The 13,941-nt window shown below is 42.5% G+C and overlaps 1 protein-coding gene across 1 annotated transcript; it reads left to right on the top strand.

The window, feature by feature from the left end:
• Positions 1–472: 472 nt before the first annotated feature.
• Positions 473–8,446, top strand: MEIG1 (meiosis/spermiogenesis associated 1). The gene is made up of 3 exons (XM_072955031.1): positions 473–705; positions 4,396–4,562; positions 8,257–8,446. The coding sequence occupies exons 2-3, from the start codon at positions 4,425–4,427 to the stop codon at positions 8,383–8,385; spliced, it is 267 nt and encodes an 88-aa protein (XP_072811132.1). The 5' UTR covers positions 473–705; positions 4,396–4,424; the 3' UTR covers positions 8,386–8,446.
• Positions 8,447–13,941: the final 5,495 nt, after the last annotated feature.

The following is a 13,941-nucleotide window of genomic DNA, read 5'->3' as shown; positions in this document are numbered from 1 at the left end:
CAGGTGGATGTTGAATATGTTGGTTATACGGGGATCTGTACAAATATACTGAGATCTGAGAAATAAATTTAAGAGTTGTAAGTAAAGAAGACTGTATCTTAAATACAATAATGAAGATAACGTTACAAAAAAGTAATTAAAGCTATAGATTTGTCATTTATCACACGTTTACCAACTGTCAGGCACCATGGTGGACACTATGGATCGGTTCATTAAATTCCAACAAAGGACGGGCGGGAGAGGTAGCGGGTATCTATTACTAGGGACCAGAAGAGTCAATGGTCTCTGTTCTCAGACAGGCTTTTTTAGGGAACTCTGGGATTAAAACAACACTAATAACACAGCTCTCTCTCCACCTCTAAGTGAGGCTGACATTGCAAGGCTCCACCCTTCGATCAACTGTCACTCTTCAAAGTGGGCCCCACCCAGCTGCCTCGCCCCACCTCGCCCCGCGCGTGCGCACAATGGCCCGTTCGCAGGGGGCGGGGCCTGAATGAGCTGAGCGCTCAAGCCTCGCCAGGAGTTGCGAGGCGAAGCAAGTGCCGCCTAGGCCGCGACAGTTGGCCTCCCGCTGGCCCGGCCCAGACCACGGTTACCGAGTAGAGAACACGAGCACCGCCGGGCTCACCTGCGAGCTCCCAAGCGGGCGCCCCAGCCTCTCAAGGACGGCCGAGCGACGGTTACCCTGGAGAGCTCGACCCACGGGTGAGTGGGCGCGCTGCCGTCCGGCCGCCTCCTGCCGACCCCGCCCCGCCGCCCAGGCCCCGCCGGTCCCTCGCCTCCGCCGCTGGATGGGTCCCGGGGTTTGCCCGCCTCGCTCATCTTTTTTCTCGTTTCCTCTTTTTAGGAAGGGTATTTCATTTTGATTCTCTGTAGTTTCTGGGCGGCCCCGCGCGCCCTTTGGCTGTAGGGACTCCTTTCCGAGATCCTCCCGAGGGCCAATCATTTGATCCCGTTTTTAGGACACTTTGTGCATCTCAGCCTTCTCTAAGAGGACTTTACCTTGCAGGCGCGATTGATGATTTCTGGCAGGGAAAAAAAAAAGTTTGATGGACCGGAGAAGCCTTGTTAATCAACTTGTGGGGTCCCAGAAAGGAGTGGTTTATGCTGCACAGATGCCGACCGACACACCTGGACCGTGGACCACAAAGGCCTATTTTGGGAACCAATTTTGTTTTTCAACTAAACACCCAAAATCTTTGGGAAGGGAAGTGTGAGAACTTTAGACTGTCTAATGAGACCTTTTCACAGTTCAGGAAACGGAGACCCGGGTTACCTGCTAGTTAAAGTGCTTCTCTGCCATACCCTGCTGTGCCTAGGAACAGAAAAAAATTAAATGGGGAAAGAAATGGGAGACTAGGCATACTGATACCCTTGGGGTTTTAATACCACTATAAAAGTAAAGGTACTTTTCAGAGAGAGAAGAAGGTGACAAATTTTTGCATAGAAGGGCGTTTGAGATGGCAGGTTACATCTTCTGTTAGATTAGAACCTCAGACTCTCAGGAATTTGATACTGGTGGGATTTTTTAATACCCATATAAACCCTAATACTGTTTAATAAAATTTGATTTCTGCAAATTAGAGAGTAAGGCATTGCCGTTTCTTTTTGTTACAGATACAGCTTAGGAGTACAGAGGTCAAATATATTTTATATTAATTTTTTTGCCACAACTATCATTAAAGAAATAACTACATTTCAAAGTGCTGAAGGTTACTAGCAGAAACAGTGCTGCCACTGAATTTCCTCAAATCACTGAAATACTTAACCAAGAAATTTTGAGTTGATCTTTCCTATTTTTAGTTTCATTCTGTTTTTAATCAATAGTAAGTTGTAAGAGAGACCAAAATAAAAAACAGGGGGGTGGAATTTGCGTCACCACCAGATAGTATAGCCACTAGGGTTCCTAAAAGGGTGAAAATGCATTCATGTTCCTTTAGGTATTTTGGGAGAGTTTTGAAATGCCTGATGTGCCTAGAGTATGCATATTTCTCCTGAGAAAAATGGCGATTTCCCCATTCAGTTCAACTGAATGCAGAATATTTTCTGCTCTATTAAATGTAGCATTTTTATATTTATAGTTGACATGATTGTTTTGTTTGAAAGTGACAAAAGGTTACATAGGTAACATTCACGAACATACTCTTTGAATGAATATGAGTAAATAAAAGTATTTTATTATATATCAAAAAGCCAAGCCTAAAGCAGAAATGGCTTCAGTAAAACAAAAGTTAAGATTATACCACTGCTCTTAGAAAATTGGAAAAGCAGTATTAAGTACTACATCCATTAAATTCACATAAAAACATGGCTGATTTTAAAACTATTTTTAATATAGTAAATTTGCGCTTTCTTCTTTCATGTTTCTCCATGTCATTTTTTTTCTGTGGAATATGTATATATATATATAATGTATAATTATATATGTTAATGGATTATCAGGCTGTACCACATACATCCAACTCACTCATTGGTCATAATTAGTATATTGTGCAGCAGTGAAGCAGTGAAACTTCCATTAAAATCGATGAAACTGGAAGACAAAGCTTTCACTGAAATGTGGCTTATGTATTGTTTTGTCAGGTATTCCAAATTTTACATAAATTTATGCAATAGTATAATGACATACTGCCTTAAAATGCAACATGAGCCTCAACTTAAATGAATAAATAAGCATCAAAGTTTTAAAAAAGTCAAATATTAACAATACCTTAATTTACTTCGGTCTAGTCAATATATATGTTGGCATGCACGTGGGAGAAATGCAAACAATGGGAAATCCATTCAGGTAATTGCTATTGTCATCAGAGTGAGAGCTGTATGACTCAAGTAACTTCATTTAAATATGGAGCTAAGTCCAAACTACTGTGGAAATCATGATTTCCAAATAGAACTGTAAATGCGATAACCCTTAGAATGTTGCTTAAGTAATGAAACAAAAACCTAGAGGAGGTAGGAGGCAGCATAGGACCTTATTTTTCATAGAACTAAGTAAATCAGATTTACACATAGACTTGAAACAAATGACTCTGAGCCTCCTAACAGTCTCCATTATCTTTTTTTTAAATTAATATTTAGGGAATTTGGGGGCTACATCTCTCATCTTGAAGAAACATTTTTCTGAAATTCTGTCAATTTTATTTCCATCTCCTATTTTTTTCTCCTGGTAAATCTAGGTAAAGCTAAATTTATTACTGTTGCAAAAGCATTTATTATGGTTCCTTTTTGTAAAACTTTTAAGTCTGTTCTCCAAACTCATCATTTGGTTGGGGTGGTGTTCACCGGATGTTAAGGATGGATATTTCTAATTGATGTGACGATTATTTTGCCTTTTCCTATTTGTACTTTAATGCTTTGCTTGACTTCTTTAACATAATAAGCATTTGTCATTATAATTGAAAACATTAAAAAATATGAATTCATTTACAGGGTCTACTTTGTGAGGTCCGATTTTAATGTATTTCAGCCTATAGAAACATATTTAAATAGAAGAATGAATTCAAGGGATCATGGTGAAAATTCTGGGCACTTTATTTTAATAAATGACTATAATATATATTAATGTGTAATAATTATATAATATAAGATATATAATATAAACATGTTATGTATTATATATAATATGTAAAATATAATAATATATAATAATAAATGTTAAATGAGTGATATAGTTTGGCAATAAAAGAAGAAGTCCGAGAAAACAAGTGCTAGATTATGTCTTCGAAAAACTGGCTGTACAGGTTACATGAAGTAGAGCTGAAAATTGAATTTCAAGGACTACATTGTTTTAAAATCAGTGACTCAGGATCACAACAGCCAGTTTCCACTGATTGCATCATTAGCCCATCTCCTCACCTTGGACCACAGTGATCCCAGTTCATGACCTGCAATGATTGCATGTCTCCAAGCAGTTAAGAAAAGGCAAAAAGGAAAACCATTGCTTCACAGCAAGAAGGAAAGGAAGACAGTGAGAAGACTGATTTTAAATTCCCCTTTTTAGGGAAAAAAAAAAAGACAACATTCTGATGATGATGAAATAGTGGTGGGATATTTTGACAATCTACTGAGCAGTTACAAATAAGAGTGTGATTTCAGAAACGTGTCAACTCCTGAAATCCCAGAATTAGTATGCAGTGCTTAGGTATCAGTCCATAACTCCAAATTTGATGAAGAAGTAAGCAATTTTCTATATCACTTTCAGGTTTTATTTTATTTTATTTCCACAATAGAGCATGAATCCTTCTCCATCTTGGAATTGAATGTTTAAAATGTGATTATATTTAATGAGATTCTCAACTTTAATTTTTTTTAAATGCTGGCTTTGTTTGTTTTTAAAGGGCCTTTTGAAACTGTCACTGTTATGTTATCTATTAATGTTGTTTTAACATCTTTCAGGAATAAGTGGTAATAAGACCTCAGTAGCCATGGCTAGTTGTGACGTGAAACCAAAATCAGTAAGTCATGCCAAAAAGTGGTCAGAAGAGATAGAAAATCTGTACAGATTTCAACAAGCAGGATATCGAGATGAAGCTGAATATAAACAAGTGAAACAAGTTTCTATGGTAAGAGTTATGCCTCTACAAACCTGAACTCAACGTGAGTTTGTTAGATGGCAAAAAGCATTGAAACAACACAAAACAAAACAAACCACCAGTGACAAAGAATCAGAGAATACCGAAAGGGACTTCTGCTCCAGTCCTCTCATTTTGTTGATAGGAGACTGAGGCCCAGGAGAAGGATTTTCAGGCAGACTGGGGCAAGAGGTAGTTCCTCAGCACAGAAACATTAGTAATTTTCTCGCTTTTGCAGAGCAACTGGGCTGTGTCAATTAAATCTTTTATGGTTAGACCATAAAAGCAGAGTCTTTCCCCTTTACTGGGTAATTTTGTTATCACATATTCAGTTTGCTGTGTCACTATTATTTCTTTCCTGTTTCTTTTTAATTTTAACCACGAATTAGAAAGGGGTTAAATCCTGTTTTCAGTGACAAAAATCTTAGTGATGAACTCCTGACTTTGGTTGTGTATTCCAGGCTTTTTTGAGAGATGAGAGACATGGTTTTGCTTTTCAAAGACTAGACAGAATTCTAGACATGGCGTCATTTATAATGTCTTTTTAAAAATTCATTTATTCTACTAAATATTAGGAGGCTGACTTTTTAAGAACATTACACAATATGACATAGTATTCATAATTTAATTTGTATTTATTTTATTTTTTTTGTTTGTTTTTGGGGGATGGGTAATTAGGTTTATTTATTTGTTTATTTGTTGTTGTTGTTGTTTTCAATGGAGGTACTGGGGATTGAACCCAGGACCTTGTGCAAGCTAAGCATGCCCTCTACCAGTGAGCTATTCTGTCCCCACTGTGTTTCAATTTTTAGATTGAGGCTATAACAAAGTGTTTATTATTAACTGGGTTTTTAAAATTTTTTAAATTTATTAATAACTCACTGTTTTTCACAGACTTAATTCATGTGTGGGTTTTCCATATCTCAATAAATTCTTTCTCTTCCTTCATTTGACTCTTTGATCTCTACCTGATACTCAAAAAAGTAGACAGGAAAAAGAGTGGAGCCAATAACAGAGGTGAAATGTAATAGACGCTTTCATTTAATGGATGTTAGCTTAACAGATTATTAGAGTTGGTGAGGAATGAAATTAAAAATACTTATCAAATGAAAGATTTGATTGATGACCATGACTTTCATATATCAGTTTTCTCATGTCTACTAGCATTTTACTCTTTGGTCCCTGTTAGCAAGAAGTAGTTTTGTATTACTCTATCGTCCGTGGCTTTTAAATAGGTAAAACAGAAATTAGCACTTTAAAGCTGTTAAAAAATAAGCTTTATACACCTTGCCTTAAGTTTGGGATGCCCCTAAAAGATGTCTGAGAACCAGGGTCATAGAGGCAAGGTCATCATACAGGCACTGCTGCACCCCAACCCCAACCCCAACTGTCAACTGACATAAGATCAGATGTAAGGGGACGCAAAGAACGTTTTAAAAGGGGAAGTCCCCAAGAGCACCTGAGAGGGGTGTGTGTGTGTAATGAAGGGAAGAGCAACCTTATCCACTGTATGACTTGATAATTAGAGACATTTTGCTTTTTATTTCTGTGCATATTTACTGGGTTCCTACCACATCCAAATTTCTTTGCCAGGTGCTTTAAGAAGATAAATACATAAGCAGGTGCCTGACCTCAAGAAATTTAGTGGGCCACTGGGAAGAGTACAGGATTTGAAGTCAGTCTTCCCAGGCTTTGCATCCTGGCTCCCTTCCTTGGCTGGGTAACCCTGAACAAGTTTTGTAACCCTCACTGAGCTCAACAGTGCCTACTTTAGAAAATTGTCATAGGAATTAAATGAAAGAATGTGTTGAAAGTGCCTGATATTGTCTTGCTCAACAGTCATTTGTCAGGTGAATGAATGGTGTTTGGTGAATGATAGCTTTTATTATTCTTACATATTGGAGTGGAAAAGATTAAAAAGGACAAGAACAGTAAAACCATAGGCAAGTGAAAATAGATGCCAAAAAAATGAAAGAAGATAAAATTGCTTCCTTTGGGGACAATCCTCCGAAAAGGCTTTATGCCCCCAGAGGCATTTTCTGTGAACTTCATAGGAGGGACAGAATGATAGCTGAAGGCTTGCCTTGATGGGCAGTGGCCTGAAGGGTCTGAGCGACATTCTTTGTCCTTACCTGAAACATGTGTTCTTACAGACGCTGTTAGTGCTTACTGACCTCCCTGCCTGAGGAGACTCAGCTTGAGGACCGTATCCCCCTTCCACCATTCTCTAAGGAAAGAAGGTTTCCTCAGCTGGATGGGAGTGATGGAGTAGAAAGCCAAGAAGGAAAAATTATGAAACAGCAAAGGGGGTTATAAAAAGAAAAAAGTCTAGAGGGTGATGAGACAGAAACAGTGTAGCTGTTTGGAGCCCTCCACCCCCGGCTCTCACACACACACACACACACACACACACACACACACACACACACACACACACACACACATACACACATTAAGTGGCTGTAAGTCCCCTGAAAAAGCAGCAGGTGTACAGTTTCTTCACTGACTGAAGTGGTTTTGGGGGCCCGAGTAAGTGAAAGAGCCTGCTGTTGGCACCAAGAGGAAGACAGTGGTCATGGTTTCCTGAGAGTATCTTCTCTCTGCCGAGGGTAATGGAAGCAAAAGGAGGCAGGTTCGACCTAAGGGATGGAAAGCATCGCTTCTTTCCCTGACACACATGTCGGCGAGCCTGCTGAGGTCTGTCAGATATGCCACTATCCGTTTTTGCTAATTCCTAAACAAAGGAGGCGACAGAAGAAAGAGCAAGTGTGTTGTTAGAAAATAAAGGATGTGTATTCTTTTGTATTCATGGCATTTTCATAGTCCAGCTTGGAAGCTTTTGATTTATCAGTGGGGAGTTGGAGGATGCAGAGCTGCCCGTAGGAATGGTGTCAAAGAACAGGACTTGACTGATGTTCATGGCATGAATACAAAGTCTGAACAGTAGGTTGTTGGCAGTGGTAGAGTACCTCTCACAAAATCCAGAAGAAACATACCTAACCACAGCAGCGATGCAGTGACCTGATCAAAAAGGTATAATTCATGAATCGGAGGAGAATGTCCAAACTAGATCAAGCCAAACGATCATGTAAGCAAACCAATATGGCAGGAGAAGGACTAGTGGGGAGAAGGTAAGAAGAGATTGCTGAGGCATGTATTCATGACCTTGAGTTTCCATCATAAATTGAGCTTCAAGGTATGAACTTGAAATACAGACTTGAGAAAATACATACGCACCTTTAGGTATCTCTAGCCTAGCTGCTTCCTTCTGTCACTCCTGTGGCATCAACCACCAGTAGTAGGTTTTTTCAGAATGAGCCCTGGGCCGAGTTCCTCCTTGGGTATTATTTTTAGAATTTAGTAAGTAATAAGGCTTAAAATCGTTTGTAACCGTAAGAAGAATAAAGTTGACTTTGAATGGTTTATCTTGGTCACAGAGTAGAAATTCTAGAAATTGGGATCTCAGAAAAAGCACTGAAACTGTTGTTTGGCAGGATAAGGTTGCAACCTAGTGTGGTGTGTGTGTGTGTGTGTGTGTAGATGTCTCTAAGAGACCAAGTATTTTTAAATTTAATTTCTACTTTAATTTTTTGATGTGGTTGTACTTTTAACTGTTTGATAGTAAAATATTACATAAAAGTAAAACCGGTCTTACAGTATTTGTATTCTGGTTTTTGATACACAGGTAGATCGTTGGCCAGAGACAGGCTACGTGAAGAAACTTCAGAGAAGGGACAATACTTACTATTACTACAACAAACAGAGGGAGTGTGATGACAAGGATGTCCACAAAGTGAAAATTTATGCTTACTAGTCCTTCCTCTTTGTATTACTTGACAGTTTCTTTTCAAAATGCATTGCTTCATTCCGTGTCATGTCAGTGTTCCTCATTTCACAAAATACTCCAAAATGCAGACTTCAGTGGAATGTTTGCGACACAAAAACCGTGGAACTTGGTGTCTCTTAATCATCCTTTTCCGTTCTAGCCGGTCATGCCCGCCTGGGTCTGGTTCTCCCTGGTTTAAGGATAGCGCACAGCTGCGACACAGGGGAAGGAAGAGCCCTTTGTGAAGCCTTTCCAGGGGTTGTAAAGACGTTCTGTAGAGGTTCACAGTCCCCCTACCCCAGCCGTCACATCTTCACCTTGAACCTCTGATCTACAGTTTGTGGCCTGAGGGCTTTCTCTTGCCTCTGGAGTCCTTTTCCTGTTGCTAAGTTGCCTGGAAACACCAAGGAATGATAGCGCCTGGGGCAGACGGTCATCAGATCTGACCCCTGCCACCCCATACCCCAGGAGGAATCAGCCTGACACTTATCTTGTCACAGGCAGCAGCGTCTCACTGGCTGACAAAGTCTGTTGCTTGTCTCCGTTCCTTGCTCCTCCTCCCACTTCCCTGCCAGGGCTTCATTCCCTTCTGAATCACCTCCTTGCACTTGAAGCCGCATCCTGGGGTCAGCACCTGCCCCCCCCACAATGAACAACACGTTCCAGTGCTGCCTAGACTCACTGCAGAAACAGCCCAAATGCTCACAGGCAAGGAAGCTGATAATTAACCTGTGAGACTTGTGAAGTCACCCCAAATTCGAGAGTCTTGAGGGCTTGGAGATTAAATGGATGAAAGATACCTCTTTTTTTTTTTGTCACTTTTTTGGTCACTCTTAAGACTTTTTATTTATTACTATTTATTACTTTAAATAGATTGGGGGGTAGGGGCTCATATCCGTCAATTCATTCAACTTCAGATCCCATTTTCCAGAACTGTCTGCACCGTGAAGCTCCATTAGTTTTTCCCAGCTCAAAGTTGTGCTTTTGTTAGAGCAGGCAGATAGCTAGATATGAGCAGAGAAAGGGGGACACAAGCCAAATGGCAGGAATTGGGCAAAAAAGGAGGGGCACAAAATGCAGGAAGCCATACATCACGTAAGCAACAGGCACCCCTGGGCAGACAAAAGCAGGAATCTCTGGGCTGATAAAAATCACACGTTCCATGGTGACAAGTGGCCCAGAGGCTGAAGAAGGTGGGGAAAGATAGGAATCTCCAGTGTCCAAATGTAACCTTTTGCTCATCATGCCCTCATTTCAATAAAATTAGCCTTGCAGATCAGAAGTGCCCATCATGCACCGACGCCAGGACACTCCCCATCCAGACTGAGTAAGGACAGAGATCCCTCCTGCCCTCAGGAAGGTGGAGCTGGGATGGAAATTAGGGAGTAAGACCCCCAAACCCTGCTCTCTGCAGTGGATATTCCGCCCATTCATTTTTACACCCTGTATAACCAACTTGGCCAAGGAAACTCAGGGCAGCTGCTCACCTGAGTCTGCCCGCTCTCTCCTTGAGAGTGTACTATCTGACACTTACTAAATCCTCACTTTACTTTCTTGAGATCCGTGTCTGTTCCCTAAATTCTTTCTGTGATGAGACAAGAACCTGATCCCTGGCTACATGTTTTCAGAGCAGGCGCGTCGTGGAATGGATGAGGAGACTGGCAAGCCTCTCTCAGGTCTTTCCCAGTGCCGCCTGGGATCATCTTATTTACTACTTCTTTCAAGACATTTATTTTTCTGCACCTCTCTGGCCATGATTTCTATCACCATCTTCTGGGTTGGCAGATGACTAGGAGTGAGTATAAGAGGTCTTCTGAACCAGCTGATGCTTTTAAAAAGAAATCTACTGTGATGAAAGGATTGCCCCCAAAGACAGCCATGTCCTTACCCCCGGGACCTGTGGCTGTGGTACCTTACATGGCTAAAGAAACATGGCTAGTGTCATTTAGTTAAAGAACTGGAGATGGGGAATTTATCCTGGAAAACCTGGGTGGGCCCAGTGTAATCACCGGGGTCCTTAAATAGGGCAGCAGGCAAGTCAGAGAAGGAGATGTGATGATGGAAGCAGAGGTCTGGGGGGTGCAAGGAAGGAGCCACAAGCCAAAGAACACATCCAGCCTCCAGAAGCCGGAAGAGGCCAAAAAATGGATTCACCCCATAGAGTCTCCAGAAGGAAACAGGGTCCTGCCAACACCTTGGTTTTACCAGATGACACCCATTTCAGACCGCCGGCTTCCAGATCTGTAAGAGAGTAAAATCGTGCTGTTTTACAGCACTCAGTGCATGGTGACTGTCACAGCAGCAGAGGGCATGACAGTCCTACAAAGACAAAGACAAGATGGACAGGCGAGCATCCACGGTCGTGAAGTCAACGTGAGCATCAGTCATGCCTGCCAGTTTCCCCCCCATTTTTTAAATTGAAGTATAGTCAGTCTACCACACTGCGTCAGTCTCCAGTGCACAGCACAATGTCCCAGCCACACGTAAACACACATACATCCCCCCCACACTCTCTGTCACCACAGGCTAAAAGATGCTGAATACAGTTCCCTGTGCTACACAGTACAAACCGGCTGCTTATCCACTTTATACATAGTAGTTAGTATCTGCAAATCTCAGACTCACAATCTATCCCCTTCCTTCCCCACCACCCACTACCCTGACAACCACAAGTCTGCCCTCTATGTCTGTGAGTCTGCCCCTGCCCTGCAAATAAGTTCATTTGTTTCTCCCCTCTAGATTCTGCATGTGACATCACACAGTGTTCCCCTTTCTCTCTCTGGTGCATCCCACCCAGAACCACAACCTCGAAGTCCATGCACATGGCAAACCACACCATTCTACCCTTTTCATGGCTGAGCAGCATTCCAGTGCACAGATACGCCGCAACTTCCTCATCTTGTCATCCATTGACAGACATTCAGGTTGCCTCCCTGTCCCGGCTACTGTAAATACTGCTTCTATGAACACTGGGGTGCATGCATCCCCTCAAATCAGATTCCCTCCAGACGCATGCCCAGAAGTGGGTCTGCCAGATCACGTGGCAAGTCTGTTCTTAGTTTTCCAAGGCATCTCCACACCGTCCTCTGTAGCAGCTGCACCAAACCACATTCCCAGCAACCCGGTCGGAGGGCTCCCTCCCCTCCACGCCCTCTCCCGCATTCCTTGCCCGTGGACTTTTTAACGTTCGGCTTGCCGTTTTTGACCACGGATGTTGGTCAGGCAGTTGTTGCCTAGAACGCTCTCAGTAATTAGCGCGAATGTTCTAAATGCCATCGTATCTTTCTGCAGTAAGACTCACTTCAGAAACATGGCCCTTGGGCCCACAAGATGCAGTTTTGGCTCACTGAGTCCCCGTGACGAGTGTCTTCCCAGTGTGCCTCATGGTGAGCGTAGCTGGTTCTTTCACGCTTTGCCAGCTTCTCTCAGAAAACAGATCAGCCACTTTCTTCTCGGCTCCTTTCTGGGCCACTTTCCCTAAATGCGTGTTACCACCACGGTGTGGCTGACAGTGCTGTCTGCAGTCGTCGTAGAACGTCTGTTGGGTGGTGGGACTCGGTCCACGAGGCCATCAGCCTCCCTGTCAAGAGAATGCCAGTCCTGCTCCCTGCTAGACGCTGGGGCCCGGCTTCAGGAGTAGCTGTTCTACCCAGAACACGCGGTCGCCAGTTCCAGACTGCAGACTGAAGCAGCAAGGGGGCCAGGCCGTCAAGCTTGGCTCTGGCTTCCGCAGTCCCAGCGATCACTGTGGAGAACCCCTCTCCCCCGGGGATCGGGGATCGGGGATCGGAAACCTCTTTGGATTCTTCCATTAAATTGCACATGACAATGCTTGCCAAGAAGCTGCTGCTCACCCACGAACCCTGTGAGCTGCTCTTGCGAATTAATCAAAGCCAAGGAGGGGGCTGTCGGAAGCTCCAACCTATACTCAGTTGCTCAGAGCCCTGCTGTGAGTCTCCCCACCCTGAGTCTCTTACGTCTCACACAAAACACTTCTGCTCACCATATTCATGGAAGTTCTATCCCCCACACTGAGCAACTTTCTGTGACACCAGCTGGGTGTCATACACTTGAACTCAATCCTGACACTGTCTACCCAGACTGTTCCCCACCCCCACCACATACACTTCACATGCCAGTCACAAGTCTGTGCTTCTGGAAGGTGACATATGTTTCTCAATTGGAATTGAATTCAAGACTCAACACCTTGATGTGCTGCCAGTAAGTCTGGTAAGGAGAAGGTCTTTTCCAACAAGACTTAAGTGCCGTTTTTTTTTTTTTCCAGTAACTTTTCCACCCACGGGGTGGCTTCCCATTGTCCTCAGGGCACCCATTCCAGTCCAAACAATTTAGTTTGGTCCTTGATTCAGAAGGACAGCCAAAGACAATTCTGAATAGTTTTGCTGGTTCATGACTTTAGTTCATCAGCCTCACAGACGGGACAGCACATCTACATGGGAAGGGCAGAGCCTGCTCCAGGGCCTCAGTGAGCCCACAGCCCACTTAACTTTGGAGGAGCCACGGACAGCGATGGGTGCTAATCAGGGCTATTATGGTGATCACTTTGCAATGTATACAAATGTCAAGTCATTATATTGTCCACCTAAAATCGACATAATGTTCTATGTCAAGTTTTATTTCAATTTTTTTAAAAATGAAAATAAAAATAAAGAATGCACACATGAGGACTGAGTTGTGGTATGAAATATATTTCTTCCTGACCTATCTGTCAAGTAAAAAATATTGAAAGTCACAGCTTGATCTCAGCCAACCACACCCTGATTTGATTTTATTTTTAAAATTTTTTCTTTTTTTTCTTGAGGGGGAAGTAATTAGGTTTATTTCTTATATTTTTTGATGAGGGTCCTGGGGATTGAACCCAGGACCTCGTGCATGTTAAGCACACACTCTACCACTGAGCTACCCTCTCCCCACACTCTGGGACTTATCTGCAGTATGTATTCAACCCACCCTTTACCAAGAGCACAAGAAAAATCCTTAAGACAAACCAAAAGTCTCTCTTAGCAGCCCAAAGAGTCTTCCTGTGATTTATTTATAGAAGAACTTCCTCATGATTATCTTAATCCAAAAGGAATCAAAAACAAACCTGCATTCTTTCACTTTGATGTGAGTAGGGGCATAATAAGAAGTCCCTCTTTGGGGACTTATTATTAATATGTCATTTGAATGTTATCTTAAATGTGTTTCTTCTTTCCTCTCAGGAAGGTTCAGTTGCCTGGGCCCCACAACTAAGGGTCATTTTTGATTCCATAATCTTCCTTGCCTTCCAAATGCTAGTGATTGTCACCAAAGAGGATATGTCTCCAAACTCCCCACGATTTCCATCTCCACTGTGACCAAGAGAGGCAATTAGGCAGGCTTACTGACCTTGGCTGATTAACAAGGGGAAAATGTGTCAGGCTGTTTAAAAAAAAAACAGATTGCTTCTCTTATCCCACAGCTGGCTCCTTGGGATACAGTCCTTGGGATACAGCTGACACAGTCCTACAACAGGACGACTTGTGTCCCACAACTACAGCATCA

The sequence above is a fragment of the Vicugna pacos genome, chromosome 35 (assembly GCF_048564905.1).
Source record: "Vicugna pacos chromosome 35, VicPac4, whole genome shotgun sequence".
Taxonomy (NCBI): Eukaryota; Metazoa; Chordata; class Mammalia; order Artiodactyla; family Camelidae; genus Vicugna; species Vicugna pacos.
Note: the sequence above shows the minus strand (reverse complement) of the source record. Positions and strands in the feature narration are given on the sequence as shown.